This window comes from Rhinichthys klamathensis, unplaced genomic scaffold, assembly GCF_029890125.1.
Source record: "Rhinichthys klamathensis goyatoka isolate OS25496 unplaced genomic scaffold, OSU_Roscu_1.1 h1tg000277l_1, whole genome shotgun sequence".
Classification (NCBI taxonomy): domain Eukaryota; kingdom Metazoa; phylum Chordata; class Actinopteri; order Cypriniformes; family Leuciscidae; genus Rhinichthys; species Rhinichthys klamathensis.
In genome coordinates this window covers 904,465-922,549 of record NW_026606796.1, presented here as the reverse complement: position 1 = coordinate 922,549, position 18,085 = coordinate 904,465, and the positions used below count along the sequence as shown (strand labels likewise).

Genomic DNA, 18,085 nt, shown 5'->3' with positions numbered 1-18,085 from the left:
AATAAGTCTCAAGTAAACATCTTAATAACCCCCTTTAAAGAAAATGCTGCCATATGCCCCAATTCCATAAAAAAAAAAAAAAAAACGAATTTCTTTCTCATTTGCCAGTTTCTCTGGCAGCTGTTCTTTAGAAATGAAATGTTAAGTTACACAGGTTAAAAACTTTGGGGTGTCAGTATTAATTTGCTTCAACACTTAGCGCTGGTGACATTGAACAGCTTTACAAAAGAATCAGAAATATATTTGCATCTCAGCAGGGTTTAGGCCCTAATATTAGGTCCAAAGCGAGCAGTGAAATGTACAATTCTGTCTCATTGCTCTTTCTTTTCTTCACTTGTCAAATTATTCGCTGAGTCATAGAGACACTTCTCGACACATCGGCGTGGAAACCATCCTCTAATACGATCTCCAGCTACAGGGAGATATCATTTCACACATGAAACTTATGAATTACATTTAATTACTGATCATGTAACAAAATTTTGGAAACATTTTGAAACTTTACCTTTAGCCTGTTCCTCATTCAGAACTTTGTCCCCATACATCCACCACCTGTTGATTAACAACAGCATATTTATCAATATATATACTGTACAGTTTGTGAATGCTTTTTGTAAAAAGTCTCAGTAACACTTTACAATAAGGATTAATTTGTTAACATTAGTTAACTACTTTAGTTAACATGAACTAACAATGAAAAATACTTCTAAAGCATTTATTAATCTTAGTTCATGTTAATCCCAACATTTACTAATACATTATTAAAATCAAATGTCAAATCTGTTAATATTATTTAATGGACCCATGTTTACATAAACGAACAATGAACAGTTGCATTGTTAATAACAAACATTAACAAAGAATAATAAAAACTGTGAAGTCTCTTATGCTCACTAAGTCTGCATTTATTTGATTAACAATTCAGTAAAAACAGTAGTATTGTGAATTGTTTTTCAATTTAATATATTGTAAAATGTTATTTATTCCTGTGATGCAAAGCTGAATTTTCAGCAGTCTTCAGTGTCACATGATCTTTCAGAAATCAATCTAATATGCTGATTTTCTGCTCGAGAAACATTTAGAAAATGATCAAAGTTGAAAACAGTCATGCTGTTAAATATCTTGGTGGAAACCAATTGATTTTTCAAGATTCTTTGATAAATAACATTTATTTGAAATATATATTTTTTACATTACAAATGTCTTTACTATCACTTTAGATCAATAAAATGCATCCATGCTGAATAATATTATATTATATTATATTATAAAAATGTAATTAAAAACTGCCAAAAAATAGATTATAGCATGCTGGTCTAATAGCATGTGTGATAAACAGTTAAAGGGATAGTTCACCCAAAAATGAAAATTCTGTCATTAATTACTCACCCTCATGTCGTTCCAAACCTGTAAGACTTTCGTTCATCTTCAGAACACAAATGAAGATCTTTTTGATAAAATCGGAGAGCTTTCTGTCCCTCCGTTGACAGCTACGCAACTACCACTTTGACGCTTCAAAAGGTTCATAAAGAGATCGTAAAACTAATCCATTTGAATTAAATGGTTTAGTCCAAATTTTCTGAAGAGACACGATCGCTTTATATGAACAGATTGAATTTAGGTTTTTATTTACATATAAATATCGATCAGCAAACATAAACAGAAGATCATTCTAACCTGCTTGATGCGTGAGAACAAACCTCATTGGTTGCTGCGCAACACACGAGAGTGAACCTCATTGGTTCTCGCACGTCAAAGCGAATATGCTTGTGCTTTAAATCTGTTCATTATATAAAGCAACTGAGTCTGTTCAGATAATTTGGATTTATCCACTCAATTCATATGAATTAGTTTTATGATCTCTTTATGAACTTTTTGAAGTATCAAAGTGTTAGTTGCGTAGTTGTCTAGGAAGGGACAGAAAGCTCTCAGATTTCATCAAAAATATATTCCTTTGTGTTCTGAAGATGAATGAAAGTCTTACAGGTTTGGAACGACATGAGGGTGAGTAAATAATGACAGAATTGTCATTTTTGGGTAAACAATCCCTTTACATATATATTTCAAACTGTCCCCACTGGAAGATATGGACCATTAAAATAACTATAAATGATGGCTCACTTGGTTCCTCTTGTAGCAAAGATGGTCTCCCCCTTTATGAGTTTGATTCTGGGTTCCTCTGTACAAGGTGTCCTAAAGAAAGTGTTTAGTCCCTTTCCCAAAGGGCAACAAGCTCCATTGTAGTCCTCCACCACTCTGTACTCAACCTGCAAATCAGAGTCATCATTGCGTCAGTCCTTTAGTAAATGCCGCCCTCTTGTGTTTGAAAGTGATTACGGCAATACTCACACTCCTCTGACGTTTATCATGTTTTTGCTTCAGCTGCTCAATCTGAATAAAGAAGAAACAGAAATATCATTACAAACTGAGCTATAGAGCTGTATTTGACTGTATTATATAACCTAAAGAAGGATCGATTATGCTGAGCACATACGGTTAGAGTATACTGGTTACACTTCTCATGCACAGGCCATTCGATTCCATCTCCCATGGGGGTACCAGACCATGTGAACACCTGCTTGAAGTTCTCCCATCGGCTGCCCAGGTCATAGGGGAAGATGAAGTCTTCACCTGTTTGGTAGTATTGGATTCTGTCTTTGGCCTGGGAACACACATATTCTTGCTTTAATGTAATAAACCCACAGGACCTGCTGAATTCAGAGGACTTACTAATCTTATGTCCTATACCTCCATAAGGTATCATATAGTCACAAAGAACCAATTAATACACAGTTTGAATGTTCCTACATGTGCATTTGAGAAGTCAACATGAAATAGTTTTGTGCTACATGCTAAACTTAACTAAAAACAATTTTTTGCATTAGGCTATTCTATTTTATTATTTTGTAATAATTATTACCTTAAGAATTTTAATATCTAAAACCTTAATTTTTAAATTAATTTCTCACACTGCAGGACAATTTAAGTGAACTGAAAAAACGATGAAAGGAGATTAAAATGGTGGGGAAAAAAGAAAAAATTACAGGATCAAATATATATATATATATATATATATATATATATATATATATATATATATATATTCCCAACCTAAAGAAATACAGCATATATTTTTCATTTCAAGTACATTTCAGAATTGTTATGTAGTTATTTTTATGTAGTCCAGTGATTTTTTAATAAAGAGGTTTGTTTGAACATTTTATTACCTGAATGTTTTTAGAAAGTCATGAATTTACATAGACAATTATTTAAACACAATTTCTGAATTATTTAAAAAACTACACTACCATTCAAAAGTGTGGTCTGCAATATTTTCTTTTTTTTCTTAAAAGAAATATGCTTGTATTCAGCAAAGATGCATGAAAAAATCAAGACTTTGACATTGTTACAAAAAAATATTTAAAAAGTGGTTCCTTTGAACTTTACTCAAAAAAATGTATCATGGTTTCCACACAAATATTAAGCAGCACAAATGTTTTAAACATTGATAATAATAAGAAATGTTTCTTGAGCACCAAATCAGCCAATTAGAATGATTTCTGAAGGATCATGTGACAGGCTGCCAAAAATTCAGACCAATAGTCTATATTGAACAGTAGTGTATATTGCTTTCCAGCAGTCTAGATTCTGGTCAGAGACTATCAGCACCTCTTTGTGTCATTAAGTAGATGTTAATGACACCAAGCGCTCATAGTTCAGGGAAGTCTTTAAAAGAGAACTACTGAAATAGTGTTGAATTAGAGGAGGGATATTGGATTAATTCACCTCATTTAGCAGATAAGCATACTGTATACAAGCTTACTTTCTCCTCAATCCATGCTTCTATTGAGGTTTTGTTTCGAAGAATCACCTTCATCTAAAAGAAAAAGAGAAAATTGCTGATAAAATTGAACTTATATGAGAAACATCCTCACAAGAAAACCATGGATTAAATAGACCTTCGTTAATTTGGTGGGAAAGAAAATTAGAATGTGAGGGAAAGGAAGTGCAGCCCATTCAATATATCCATAAAAATTGTTACCTACCTGAATAAAAAACAACATCCCAACAGCAATAGTGGTACCCAGCGCCAGTCCCAGTGCAAAAAGAGTGGCTGCAAATGCCGCAATGCTGAAAGGCATGATGGGATGGTGGATGTGCCGAGCAGCGCTCATGTCAATCTTCACTGAGCTCCAACCAAATGAGATCTAAATCCAAGAAAATGGGCCAGAACATCATCACAACAATCACATGTCCGAAAAAATACTCAGTCCGAGCTTTAAAGGAATAGTTCACTTAAAAATGAAAATTCTGTCACCATTTACTCACTCTCAAGTTGTTTCAGACCTGTATGAATTTCTTTCTTCTGGTGAACACAAATGAAGATATTTTGAAGAATGTGTCGGTAAGCAAACAGTTGATGGACCCCATTGACTTCTATAGTATTTCTTTTCCTACTATGGAAGTCAATGGTGTCCATCAACTGTCTGGTTATTGACGATCTTCAAAATATCTTCAAAATATCGACTTAAGGGTGAGTAAATGATGACAGAATTAAAAATGTTAAGTTAACTATAAATGATGACAGAATTAAAAATTTTAAGTTCACACTGAAGATGCTAACTATAACAATAAAGCTAAAGATATAGTTCTAAAAATAAAAGAATAGCAGAATCCATACCACAACTATAACAATAATGGCACAGAGGAACAATATTGTTAGAATCACTTTTTTCCAGACGTTGAAGCATAAAAACATCGACAACCAATCAGAATCCATTCTGCTTTAAAGATCCCGAGCATTTAAAGCAACAGACGACTTAACTGCAGCGCACGCTTAGAATAATCAGAAAGTTATCGTCTTATTGCTGGTGTGTACGCTAATATAGTTATCGTTATAGTTATCTTCATGGCTATCATTCTTGGTGTGAATGGGGCTTTAGTCATAAAATGAATGAACATTTCAGCAGAAGCTCATCTTAGCTTAGCCTAGGTAATATTTTACATACGTTTGTGTCCATGCTACAGCTATTGATTGTTAATAGAATGAATTACATCAAAAATAAGAAGAACAATGTGAAAAAACGCTTACCCGATCATAAAGTTGAGTGTACGTAGTCATGATAAATATTAGTGCGGCATGCATGCAGCCCAGTGGAGCGAGCAGGAGGAAACTGGTGAAGTACGCATGATTCAATTGACCACAGCAGTTGTTGATCCAGGGACAATGATGATCCATCTTCATCACACATCTGAGGGAAGGAGCCATTTTTATGTTAAATATGAATGTGAATAAAGCACAAATTTAATTTGGTCAAAATAAATGCACAACATAAATGAGTCCTTCAAGGGATAGTTCACCCATAAAAAGGTCATAATTTACTCACACTCATGATGTTCCAAACCTGTATGAATATTTTCGAGAATGTTAGGGTCCAAACAACATTGGACACAATTGACTTTCATTGTATGGACGACAACAACAACAACAACAGAAGAATGTCATGCAAGTGTGGAACAACATGAGGGTGAGTAAATGATGACAGAACTTTCAATTTTTAGGTGAACTGTCCCTTTAAAGCTGAAGTATGTAATTTATGTCAGAAAGAAGAAAATGAAAAAACAAGAATTGTTTTTAAACATGTTTCTCAAATACACCCCCCTCGACAAATATTAGTCCCTCCCGCCCCAAACTCACACCATTGATTGAGCCATTGGTTTAAAATATATATAATAAAAATGACATACTTCAACTTTAAAATGCATCCATATTAAAAGAAACCAGTCAGTTGTTTTTAGACAAATCTACCTGTTACACTTGCGACAGTGATGTGACCTTGGGGCTTTATAGCCTTGGCACAATTTACAGAACTGTAAGTACATTATTTCTTGTTGATTCTCCTGTTAGAAAACACAGATAACAACATAAGTCATATTAGACATGCTGATTTCAGAAACCTTCAGAAAACAAGACCATATCATACAAGCACATGCGTTAAAGGGGTGGTATAATGCCCTTTTCATAAGATGTAAAATAATCTTTGATGTCCCCAGAGAGTGTATGTGAAGTTTTAGCAAAAATACCCCACAGATATTTTTATATAGCATGTTAAAATTGTCACTTTTTGAGGGTGAGCAAAAACGAACCGTTTTTGTGTGTGCCCCTTTAAATGCAAATGAACTGCTGCTCCCAGCACAGAAGGCGGAGCTTCAAGAGGTTGTGTCCTTTTACCTCACACAGACATGCACTGAAAATTTTTAATTTTTTTAGCCTTCTATGTTCAAACCGTTCAAACTGATGTGGAGTTAACTATCTTCTAGTCATTGATTAGCATATTCTGTCATGACAATCTATAAATCGCATTCCCGGAGGCGGGGTTTCTGTAAATTCTAGGGTTGGTGATGTCACTAACCCGGGAGGAATGTTGTGTAGTCCCTACCAGCTGTTTGTTGTAGTCCTTAAAAAACATTTTCTTTAAAAGCAAATATCTTCCTTTGCTTTGAACTTTGTAACTTAATTTGCGGATGTTGTTTATGCTCAAACAGCAACATTACACACTAACTAAAGTTAGAAAAATGAAATCATAATCAACCACCCCTTTAAAATCTTTGCATACACTATTGTTAAAGACGTTTTCTCGTCGCTTGATAAACTTAGGGTTGAGCCACTGTAGTCACTTGGACTATTTTAACGATGTCTTTACTAACTTATCTGGGCCAGCAGATGCAATTACCTAGCAGCCTATGAAGGAGTGAGACAGCTCTCAGATTTCATCAAAAATATCTTAATTTGTGTTCCGAAGATGACGAGTCTTACAGGGTTGGAACAACATGAGGGTGAGTAATTACTGACAGAATTGTCATTTTTGGGTGAACTAACCCTTTAAAAAGTTTGGGGTCAGTAAGATATATATATTTTTTTGAAAGATCATCAAGAACACATTCAATTTTCCAAAAAAATATTAAGTAGCACAACTGTTTTTAACATTGATAATAATAAGAAATGGTTCTTGAGCAGCAAAATTAGCTTTATTAGAATGATTTCTGAAGTATCATGTGACACTGAAGAAGACTGGAGTAATAATGCAAAAAAAATCAGCTAATTTGACATTTTAAAACATATTAATATAGGAAAAGTTTATTTTAAATTGTAATAATATTTCATAATATTAGTGTTTACTGTATATTTTAATCAAATACATGCAGCCTTTGTGAGTATAAGAGACTTCAGTAAAAAATTTGAAAACTTCTGAAAACACCCCAAAATAGACTTACCGGTTTCCACCCCAGAGGAATGTAACCAGGGCCGACAAACATGGCATTAAAGTAGTTGTACAGAATGAGGACAGTCCAGTTAATGAGCATGATGAAGTTAATGCTGCCTCCAGTGGTGTCCAGTGGCCAGTACCAGATTATGGAGTCTAGTATGGCCATGGTGGAGCACATGCCAATGACCGTCAGAGCGATGATCGGACCCCAGTGGAAAAGCCTTTTGACCTCATGGAGGTTCTCAAACACAATTATAGCAGACAGAATATTCATTTTTTTGTTGGATTTTAGTGTCTTTAAGGTCCTCAATTTAACAGCTGTGAAGTAGTCAGGCGTGTTGTCTTGGTTTATTGCAGTGATTTAAAGAGGTCAATGGGCATCTTTTCTGTCTCTTCCGAAACAACCATTGATCGGCTACGTCACCTGTCACCAGCCGTTTCCTAGAGTTCCAGACTCGGTCAGCGTGTGGCATCCTTCCGTACTAATCCCCTGATCACCCTATCCTTGAGCTAAAGCCAAGCCATCCATCTGAAGAGAAGGCAGGTGAAGTTGAAATTAATTATGGAAGAGGAAGACTCACCTTACACTAAATTTTACCATTGTAACCATAGTTTAAACCAAAATACCACAGTTTCTATCTATCTATCTATCTATCTATCTATCTATCTATCTATCTATCTATCTATCTATCTATCTATCTATCTATCTATCTATCTATCTACCTGTCTGTCTGTCGATCTGTCTGTCTGTCTATCTATCTATCTATCTATCTATCTATCTATCTATCTATCTATCTATCTATCTATCTATCTATCTATCTATCTGTCTGTCTGTCTGTCTGTCTGTCTATCTATCTATCTATCTATCTATGTATCTATCTATCTATCTATCTATCTATCTATCTATCTATCTATCTATCTGTCTGTCGATCTATCTATCTACCTGTCTGTCTGTCTATCTATCTATCTATCTATCTATCTATCTATCTATCTATCTATCTATCTATCTATCTATCTATCTATCTATCTATCTATCTATCTATCTATCTATCTATCTACCTGTCTGTCTATCTATCTATCTATCTATCTATCTATCTATCTATCTATCTATCTATCTATCTATCTATCTACCTGTCTGTCGATCTATCTATCTACCTGTCTGTCTGTCGACCTATCTACCTGTCTGTCGATCTATCTATCTACCTATCTGTCTGTCTGTCTGTCTATCTATCTACCTGTCTGTCTGTCTGTCTGTCTATCTAGGCTATACTATACTATCAAATGTGAAATCGTTCATATTAAAAACTTTGAATACTTTTTTTTTTTACATAAAAAAAGGCTATGCCAGTTGCCTACACATCACAAAAAAGCAATTATACTACGCTCATCCATTTGTGTTCTACCTCACTATCTCTACATCAAAATACTAATCCCAGTTTGTTTACTAATGTCATTATAACATAAAGCATGGGTAAAAAGAAATCAGGACTATAAAGAGAATGCAGTGGTTAATGTTGCATCATGTCAATTATTGTGCTTCAATGCCTTCACACCTTGTTTTCCCATGTCACACCCAAAGCTTTGCTTCTATGCTACTACCGTCTGTTTATGGCCTCTGATTTTTCACTATAGACTGTGGTTAAACAAGCAAACAAATAAAAGAAAAAGAGGTTACACTTTATGTTAAGGTATCTTTGTTACACTGTAATTATACGTTTAATTACCGAATAATATTAATTAAGTAACTAACTACATAGGGTTACTTTATATGGTTAAGATAAGGGTTTGGTTTGGTTAAGGGTTAGTTGCATGTAATTACGCATAATTTATAGTTATTACTATAGTAACTACATGTAACGTAATGACACTGTGTTACCGAAAAAGATGTGAACTGCCCAACACCAAAATAAACTTCATCCAGTTGTTAACGTTACTGAGTCTCAGACTGCGTGAACTGAATCGGTGGAGATGATCTATTACTTAATATCCCGTTAAAAGTCAATCTGATTCCAGAGACCCCTCAATTTAATTAATTATATTGCAGTAAAATATATAGAAAATATCGTCTAAATGTATAAATTATCTTTATTGCCAAATTACAGATATCAGACCTTAATCAATGACATACTTTGAAAAAGGCCATGGTTGCTAATAGAGACATAGATGATGTGTGGTATCTTTCATTATGACGGCAACAATCTGTATTTTTATGTATTTGATTACTGAACAGATTGTTTTGAAAATGAAAAATTAATCGTTAACTCATACCTCGACATTCCCTCGTGCGATCAGTGTCCAAGAAAAACCGGCAGTCACGCTGCATACGAATCAGTGAACTTGTTATTTAACGCCTATAACAGTGTTAGAGATTGAATCGTTTATAAAATAATGAAAACATAATTCAACGAGGAAGATAATACAGTTACACGCGCGATTGACACCACAACGGAACCATTTACAGGAAGAGATCGTGAACAAATTCCCGTGACACCACCCGGAAGTGACGCAGACGTCAATAAGAAGCAGACGCAAGCAACAGTGTGTAGCGCAGCCCAGTTCATCCATCTTTTAATCTTTTTAAAACAAAAATACAACATGTCTTCGGATTTTGAAGCTTACGAGCAGGACTTTGGCACCCTCACCGCGGAAATAACCAACAAAGTTGGACGAATACCTAAGCTAGCCGGTGGTAAGTGGCTGTTAAATTAGCTAAAAGCAATACATTCATGTCACAGAACGACATAACGTTAAACAACTCAGTCAGTGTTTAATTCTCGCTGCTGTTGTGTCAGGTTGGTATATTATTTAGAAACGTCCCATATCAATTGTCAATGAGCTATGGTTTCATGAGGGTCATGGTGTCAGATATCTAGTGTCAGATCAGATGAATCTTCAGTGATGCCTAAAGATTCAGGATTTGGGTGACAATGATCTTAACATGTTAGAACAGATCTTAGAACATGTTTGTTGGAGTTAAAGAGTTGACATTTTTTGGCTAAAGTAGTGAAGAATCCTAGTTTCTGCATTATGAAGTAGTACACAGTATACAGTGAGACAGATGCAAGGTCCTACTTTGACTCCCTGTTTGTGTTGTTGACATAATTATGATTGAGACTGACAGGCAGACAGCTCTCATTTTGTTGTGTTGGTAATCATTTTGTATTGTGTAATAGACTAAACATAAAAATGCCATTATTCCCGAGCTGCTGTGATGAACGTCACACAAAAACAACAACAAGTTTTGTCAGACCTAAAAACTTGGAAACACTAGTTTCCAAGAGTCTTTGTTAGGCTAAAGATTGAGAGATGGAGTGTTGGATTTTAATCCTGGCTATCTCACACACCTTTTAATATCAAAATTAATTTACAAACATATTTACTTTTTGCATTTGGCATATACTTTAATTAGATATGTATATTCAGTCATATTCTTTTGCATTACATTTTAATTGTACTTAATACATTTTAATGTGGGAGGAACAATTAAACATTTAGCTGAAGTTTATGATTCTAATTTGCTGATTTGGCGCTGCTTTCGTTACTTATATTTTTGTCGATTTTTTTTATTAATAGAAAGTTCAATTAACAGCATTTGTTTGAAATAGTTTTTTTTTCCACCATTATATACGATCATTTAACACCAAACTTTTGAATGGTAGTGTATTACGGTTTCCACAAAAATATTAAGCAGCAAAAACATATTTCCACATTGGTAATATTAAGAAATGTTTCTTGAGCAGCAAATCAGCATTTCAGAATGATTTCTGAAAGATCATGGGACACTGAAGACTGGAGTAATGATGCTGAAAATTCAGCTTTGCCGTCACAGGAATAAATTTTAAAATATATTAAAATAGAAACCAGTTCTTTTAAATTTTAATATTTCACAATATAGCCTAGCTAAGTGTTTTTACTGTATTTTTAAAATCCAATTAATGCAGAGTATTTTGAGACGTCTTTCAAAAATATAAAAAAAATATATAAATTATACCAAACTTGTTTAATTTGAAAAACTCAAACTCAATTCTATAACCAAACAATAATTGGTGGTCCCCCTGCAGTACCACCATGGCGCCCCTAGATGTCACAGACTAGGTCTAGGTTTATGTCAAGTTTTCTATACTAAACATGGCTGTTTCATCACATTGTTAAAATTGACCCTATTTGGGAGCCTTTAGGATTGTGTGTTGTCATAAGTCTACTGCCGCTTTACCTGTCTTTGTGCTTTTAATTTATGAAATCAGACAGTGTTTCCATGGAAACAATGCTATGAGATGAGTGTGATGTTGGATAGGTGAGAGAAAGCTCAGAGGATCTAAAAATAACCTTAAAATAGCATGAAACATGTCTGTATAAAGGAAGGAAAATGTGCCATGAATTCGTATGTATTCAAAATGTATTCCATGAATATGACTTTGCTTGTTCTTGAGACACATTCTTACTTGTTTAAAACATTTGTTGACAAAGAAAGCCAGTCTGTTTTTTCATAACCAGTGCTAACATTTAGCGTGCGTGTATGTACATATTTTTACAATATTTTACACGATTAAAATGTAACATCTTTTGTAACATTGTCTTTTTTTTAGTCAGATTTTTAAAAATCAATTTAATGCTTTCTTACTGGAATAAAAGAATTAATTTATTATTTTTCTTCTTCCTCTTATAAAAATACAATCTTACTGACCCACATTTTTTTATCTGTAGTGTTCATTATCCTACTGTGTTAATGGTATTTTAAAGTATACACCTGCTTCCTTACTGATATGTTTTAGCCTGTGTTGATTCGAGCACTCTAGGTAATTTGCTTACGACTCATAAGTTATGAGTTATTATGACTTGATATGTTAAAACTTTTTTGTAATAATTGTATAGCTATTATTTCTATTCATTCATTTATTGATTGAATTTACGTCAATTTAAAGGTACACTATAAAACAACTGCATGCATTGTTTTGGTTGTGCTTGGGGTCTGCGTGACTGTAGATGAATATGGAGAGGGGGTAAAATCTCTGCGTGGCAGGGGGAGCTGCCACTCGACCGGCCACGGAATTATGCGCCTGCCACTGCGTTATATGCGCCTGCCACTCGACCAGTCACAGATATATGCGCCTGCCACTCGACCAGTCACAGATATATGCGCCTGCCACCCGACCGGCCACGGATATATGCGCCTGCCACTCGACCAGTCACAGATATATGCGCCGGCCACTCGAACTTACACAATATGTAAGATAGGTTTTCAAACCAAATGCAGCGCATAACCCCTGAAGCCAGCGGGAGACAGAACGGTACGCACTATAGGTCAATATTCACCATTAACCAAACGCTTTTCGCCTGCCTCACAACTACTGTAGGCTACTCGCTTTTTTTTAAATGAGCACCAGTCTCGTGACATAGACTTATGCGCCTGCCTTAAAATCTCTCACTGTTTTAATATACCAGACGAACCCACAGGCAGTGCAATACTTATCTTATTTATGTCTAATTGTATCTCTTTTTTATTCGCTCTTTTTGCCCATAGAGAGCGCGTCTCTTGGCTCCCGCCTGGACTACTAAAGCGTCACACCAGCCAAACGATCTCTCTCTGTATACACCTATCAGACACTCCTAATGGTACACGAGAACATGCATACAGTGTAAAACAGATCTTATCTACCTATTTATCATCTGATCTTAAATTTTATTCGCTCTTTTTATGCGTATCGTAGTGCGCTCGCGACGTGGCTCTTTTAAGCGTCGCTCCAGCCATACCCGCCACACGATCTCTCACTGTTTACACCTATCAGACACTCCTAATGGTGCATGAGAGCACACATACAGTGCAATACAGATATTATCTACCTATTTATCATCTGATCTTATATTTTATTCGCTCTTTTTATGCGTATCGTAGTGCGCTCGCGTGGCTCTTTTAAGCGTCGCTCCAGCCATACCCGCCACACGATCTCTCACTGTTTACACCTATCAGACACTCCTAATGGTACATGAGAGCACACATACAGTGCAATACAGATATTATCTACCTATTTATCATCTGACCAGGCGGGAGCCAAGAGACGGGCAAAAAGAGCGAATAAAAAAGAGATACAATTAGACATAAATAAGATAAGTATTGCACTGCCTGTGGGTTCGTCTGGTATATTAAAACAGTGAGAGATTTTAAGGCAGGCGCATAAGTCTATGTCACGAGACTGGTGCTCATTTAAAAAAAAGCGAGTAGCCTACAGTAGTTGTGAGGCAGGCGAAAAGCGTTTGGTTAATGGTGAATATTGACCTATAGTGCATACCGTTCTGTCTCCCGCTGGCTTCAGGGGTTATGCGCTGCATTTGGTTTGAAAACCTATCTTACATATTGTGTAAGTTCGAGTGGCCGGCGCATATATCTGTGACTGGTCGAGTGGCCGGCGCATATATCTGTGACTGGTCGAGTGGCAGGCGCATATATCCGTGGCCGGTCGGGTGGCAGGCGCATATAACGCAGTGGCAGGCGCATAATTCCGTGGCCGGTCGAGTGGCAGCTCCCCCTGCCACGCAGAGATTTTACCTTATCGTTTAAAATTTAATTATCATGAAAACCGTGTTTGATTATCGTGATTTTGAAAACTCGCGGTAAATCATGTCCAGGCAAGTCTGACAAAGGCGCGCGCATGTAACGTTGTTTTTTGTTCGAGAAGAAATGGCGGAAGGCAGTGACACAGCGCTCGGGAGATTTTTCAGGAGATTCTTTTACAAAAAAATTCTCGGGAGATTCTTTTACAAAAGTCCAGAGGGAAACTTATTAGAGGATGGTCACCCAGTCTGCAGAACATGCAAAAAGAAAGTCGCTGCAAAAGGGGAAACTTCAAATCATCTTCGTGACCACCTCCTTCTTGTAACTATCAAACGCAAGGTACATTACCCTTTAACGTTAACTTACCTCAATAGCAAAGAAGTTTGGGAAATAATTGGACACAAAATATTGTTTTGAGTAGAACTATTTTACACTTGTAACTAACTCAAAGCCTCCGCGAAGAAAAGTTTAAGGAATAATGTATATAAATTGTGTAAGTTACTTAGGTACACAATTTTTTTTTTTACCACAGAAATAATTACTTGGACATGAAATATTGAACTGATATATTTTAAAATCTTACACTTAAATCATTTTTTTACAGTGTACAAAACAACGTTTTGACAAGATGATCACTACAACAATATTCTAGTAGTATTATTAATATACTGTGTCCTCTGATTTAATTTTCAATACAACCAGAATCTGAGACGCAAGACGGAAAGTTTCATTTGAATGTCCTATAATTTAAAGCTGCAGTATGTAACTTTTTCATGCGTATTGCAGAAGAACATTGTAGCCGGAGCAGAGCTACTTCTCTCTGTTTATGAGTCACGCAGGTAGTGGGCTACTCCCCAGTGGTACGACCCATACCAGCCTAAAATAGTCTGAATATTAACACTTAATATAGGTGTACTGTAGTGATTCAGGATAAGACAAAAACACTCGCTCACTATATACATTTTGTAAATTTGGAACACAAAAAAGTTACATACTGCAGCTTTAGTGTTTATGCTTAAAAGAATTGCATAGAGTTGATAATTTTATTAGTTTTTTGTTGATTTTCAAATATAAAATTTGTTGAAATGTTTTCATTGTGTGTATCAGTTCTTTTTGAAAATTTTCATCTAATTTGAACTAGGGATGGCGAAAACTAAAAATTTTCTTGACCGACCACCGAGCCTCATTAGCCGGTTGAAACCGGTTAACCGATTAGTTTAAAATATGCTACGCTATTTGAAATAACAGCCATTTCGAGCCGCGCCTGCAATTTCGCAACTGTCGCATCTCTCTGCTGCTCTGCCTCTCGCTCACACACACACTATAATAGTCTCTGAGCGCTGTTCGTCACATTTCATACCAGCTAGCATAGATGACACGGTAGGTTGGCTTTGGCTACCTTTCTCACCCGAAAAGGCTTGCGGGTGTCGCGTTTTCAGGTGATAGGCTACATCATAGATGATATGCTACTACTGTATTTAAGCACTCTATCACACAAGTTGCAACTTACATCTGTGTCATTCTTTTTGGTGAAATGGTCCCACACACTACTTTTCTTTGCACGCTTCATCCTGTCGTCTGCCCTGGCTCTAACCTCGAGTGTTTTAGCCTGTAGCCTTTACATTTCGCAAACCTTGTGAGCGCGCGAACCCAAACGCTGTGACCTCGCGCCAAATGTTTTTATTGGTTTATTAAGTACAAACAGGCAAGTTATGAAAAATTGAGTGTGAGGGATTTGTTCACTTCACACAAAAATATCTTGGAATGAGATGGCTAACTGTAGTAGTGTTTAGTCCACTGTCTATAAAAGCCTAATTTAGAGATCACTTTTTTTTTTAACCGACAACTTTGATAGGTTAATGTTGATACGGTCAAACGGTCATCGGTTAACATCCCTAATTTGAACAAAACCGTGATATGAAATTTTCATACCGTTTCAGCTCTACTATAAGCTTATATAACCAGTTTAGGATAGATGAAGAGGATCTCTAGCTGACTAGCTGAAGATGTTACTGCTTTACCCATTAATTAGTCTCGCATAGCCAGACCTTCAGACTGACGGCAGAAGGTCTGAACTCACAGCTTTTCTTGGCCAAAGACCGCCCAAGAGGACATTTGACTGACATGTAACGCAACCAATCACAGTTAGTTTTGTTTCGTGTCATGTTTAGGGGCGTGAAAATATAATGTCGATGTCCCTTAACAGACCAGCGTTTATCTATAAATAATTGATTCAAGAACGTTGTGCAAGTTTACTGCAACAATGGTGCCACGAACGTCACATACTTTCAGCGTTTAGTTGATCCCGATAAGTGCTCACTGTCACAGTTGTAAACATGATGGTGTTCTTCTTCCACGAGGGGTTTTGGCGTTCATGGCATTTGTTTCCAGGCGGACCGCTAAAGAACGCGACCCACACGTCTCCCGGACATCCTGTAGAATTCAACCAATCAGATCATGACGACTTCAAAACTCCTGAAGTGTTTCCTGAAAACTGTGCCATATGCATCAGACTTTCCGGTCTGTGGGCATAGACACGGTACTTCTTTGAAACTAAATTCCAGCACAGGGCTACAACAACCATAATGAAATGAACCTTCACAATAAATAATGCGACAATGAACTCGGTTATGAGCTACCTATGGCAAGTCATCTGATCTACTCAATAAAATACCTTTCTCACCTGTTGAATAATAAAAATCCCATCTCTGCATCAGTTTTACATTTCAAATCCAAAATTTCTTACCATCTCCAAAAAGCCAAGCCAATGTTGATTCTCGTTTTATTACGAGCTCTGTCACATTCTTTTTTTGCCAGCAGATTCTCCTCTGTTTGGCAGTTTTTTTAAGACGGTTCATACCTCGGTTCAGACATCACGGTTCGGTACGATTTCGGTACAATGGAGTGAATAGCAAAACAAAAATGCAGAAGGCTTTTTTATAAATGTCTTAAGCCTTGTATTTTTTATATACGTTTTATTAATAAAGGCATAGAACCAGTTTATTTGTAGTGCACTGACAGTAGTTTTATATAATTAGTTTATTAATTAAATTATTAAAAAGACGAAAAGACCATGAGATATGTTTGGTAATTGTACCATAATGAATTTAAAATTAATTTGCTATTTCAGATCAATATATTTGTTTTCCTTCATTTTAATTAACCCTAACTTTATTCTCATCTGAATGATAAATAATTGATTTCCGTATAAAATAATACTACCATTAAAAACTTTTGTTAACAGTTGTAGGTTACAGTTTGACATGAGTTTAGAGTGTGACAAAAGCACAATGTTGTGTTTTATTGCGAGTGTACACAAATATAAGTAAACAAATTGCCGTTTTAATGATGTCCTGTATGAAAAAAATGACGGAGTATGTTTTTATGTTTCCACTGTTTGATCGCCCGTGCCTCTCTCACACACACACACTGTTCGATCGCGCGATTCGCGCCCGCGCCTCTCTCTCTCTCTCTCGCACGCGCACGCGCACGCGCACACTCTGTTCGATCGCGCGATTCGCGCCCGCGCCTCTCTCTCTCTCTCTCGCACACACACACACTGTTCGTTCGCGCGATTCGCACCCGCGCCTCTCTCTGTCTCTCTCTCTTTCTCGCGCACACACACACACACACACACACACACACACACACACACACTCCAGCATTGCAATCTTGATCGCAGCCTGTTCATTGCTGCGTTCACAGTCACACCAAAAGCGAATAGAGCGAAATTTATCGCTATTTAAGAGGTTTTTTATTTATTTGTACCGTGTATTCTCCGTGCAAATTCGTGCACCGAACCGTGACGCCCGTACCGTTTCGGTTCAATACAAATACATGTACCGTTCCACCCCTACAACTAACCTATGCCACTCCCACAACATACACACATCAAAGTAACCTGAGCAACTTTTCTCTATTTATGGATATGACAAGACATGCACAGGCGAGTTACACTCATTTTCCTGCGAAAACCATCCCGCTATAGGTCTAAAATATAAACACTTACAATAGCTACCATTAGTGAATCGGGTAAGATAAAAACACGTTTTGACTTTTGTTAATTTTGAACATAAAAAGTTGCGTAGTGTACCTTTTAAGGAAAGAAAATCTATGAATGTTTGAAATCAAAGATGTCTGATTATAAGCCTTAAAAGAAATGTCAATGTTTGTGTCCAGTGTTTCTGTATACTTGTTTGCCTCTTTGACCCTTTTTGAACTTCAGTGCAACAAAAGAGTGGTATTGCTAGATATGGCCTATCCTCTG

At 36.3% G+C, this 18,085-nt stretch overlaps 2 protein-coding genes across 5 annotated transcripts in view; one reads left to right on the top strand and one right to left on the bottom strand.

The window, feature by feature from the left end:
- Positions 1 to 123: 123 nt before the first annotated feature.
- On the bottom strand, positions 124 to 9,721 carry zdhhc6 (zinc finger DHHC-type palmitoyltransferase 6). Its single transcript, XM_056268813.1, has 11 exons — positions 9,537 to 9,721; positions 7,276 to 7,797; positions 5,810 to 5,901; positions 5,093 to 5,252; positions 4,047 to 4,208; positions 3,824 to 3,877; positions 2,495 to 2,662; positions 2,350 to 2,391; positions 2,122 to 2,267; positions 506 to 552; positions 124 to 412 (listed from the first exon to the last, which is right to left on the bottom strand). The coding sequence occupies exons 2-11, from the start codon at positions 7,540 to 7,542 to the stop codon at positions 312 to 314; spliced, it is 1,239 nt and encodes a 412-aa protein (XP_056124788.1). The 5' UTR covers positions 7,543 to 7,797; positions 9,537 to 9,721; the 3' UTR covers positions 124 to 311.
- A 39-nt stretch (positions 9,722 to 9,760) lies between these two features.
- vti1a (vesicle transport through interaction with t-SNAREs 1A) overlaps positions 9,761 to 18,085 on the top strand; it is a 142,766-nt gene continuing 134,441 nt past the window's right edge. For 3 of the 4 annotated variants that reach the window (XM_056268815.1, XM_056268817.1, XM_056268814.1), the window contains exon 1: positions 9,762 to 9,957. In XM_056268815.1, coding sequence (XP_056124790.1) covers positions 9,864 to 9,957 — 94 coding nt within the window. In that variant the 5' untranslated portion in view covers positions 9,762 to 9,863. Of the gene's footprint in view, positions 9,958 to 18,085 lie in introns of all 4 variants that reach the window. The other variant, XM_056268816.1, reaches the window with a different exon arrangement.

Coding starts and splice junctions, on each gene's coding strand:
- zdhhc6 (XM_056268813.1), bottom strand. CDS start 7,542: ATGAATATTCTGTCTGCTATAATTGTGTTTGAGAACCTCCATGAGGTC. Junction 4,209..5,092: donor ACACTCAACTTTATGATCGG/GTAAGCGTTTTT, acceptor TCTTGGATTTAG/ATCTCATTTGGTTGGAGCTC. Junction 2,392..2,494: donor GTAACCAGTATACTCTAACC/GTATGTGCTCAG, acceptor TTCTTTATTCAG/ATTGAGCAGCTGAAGCAAAA.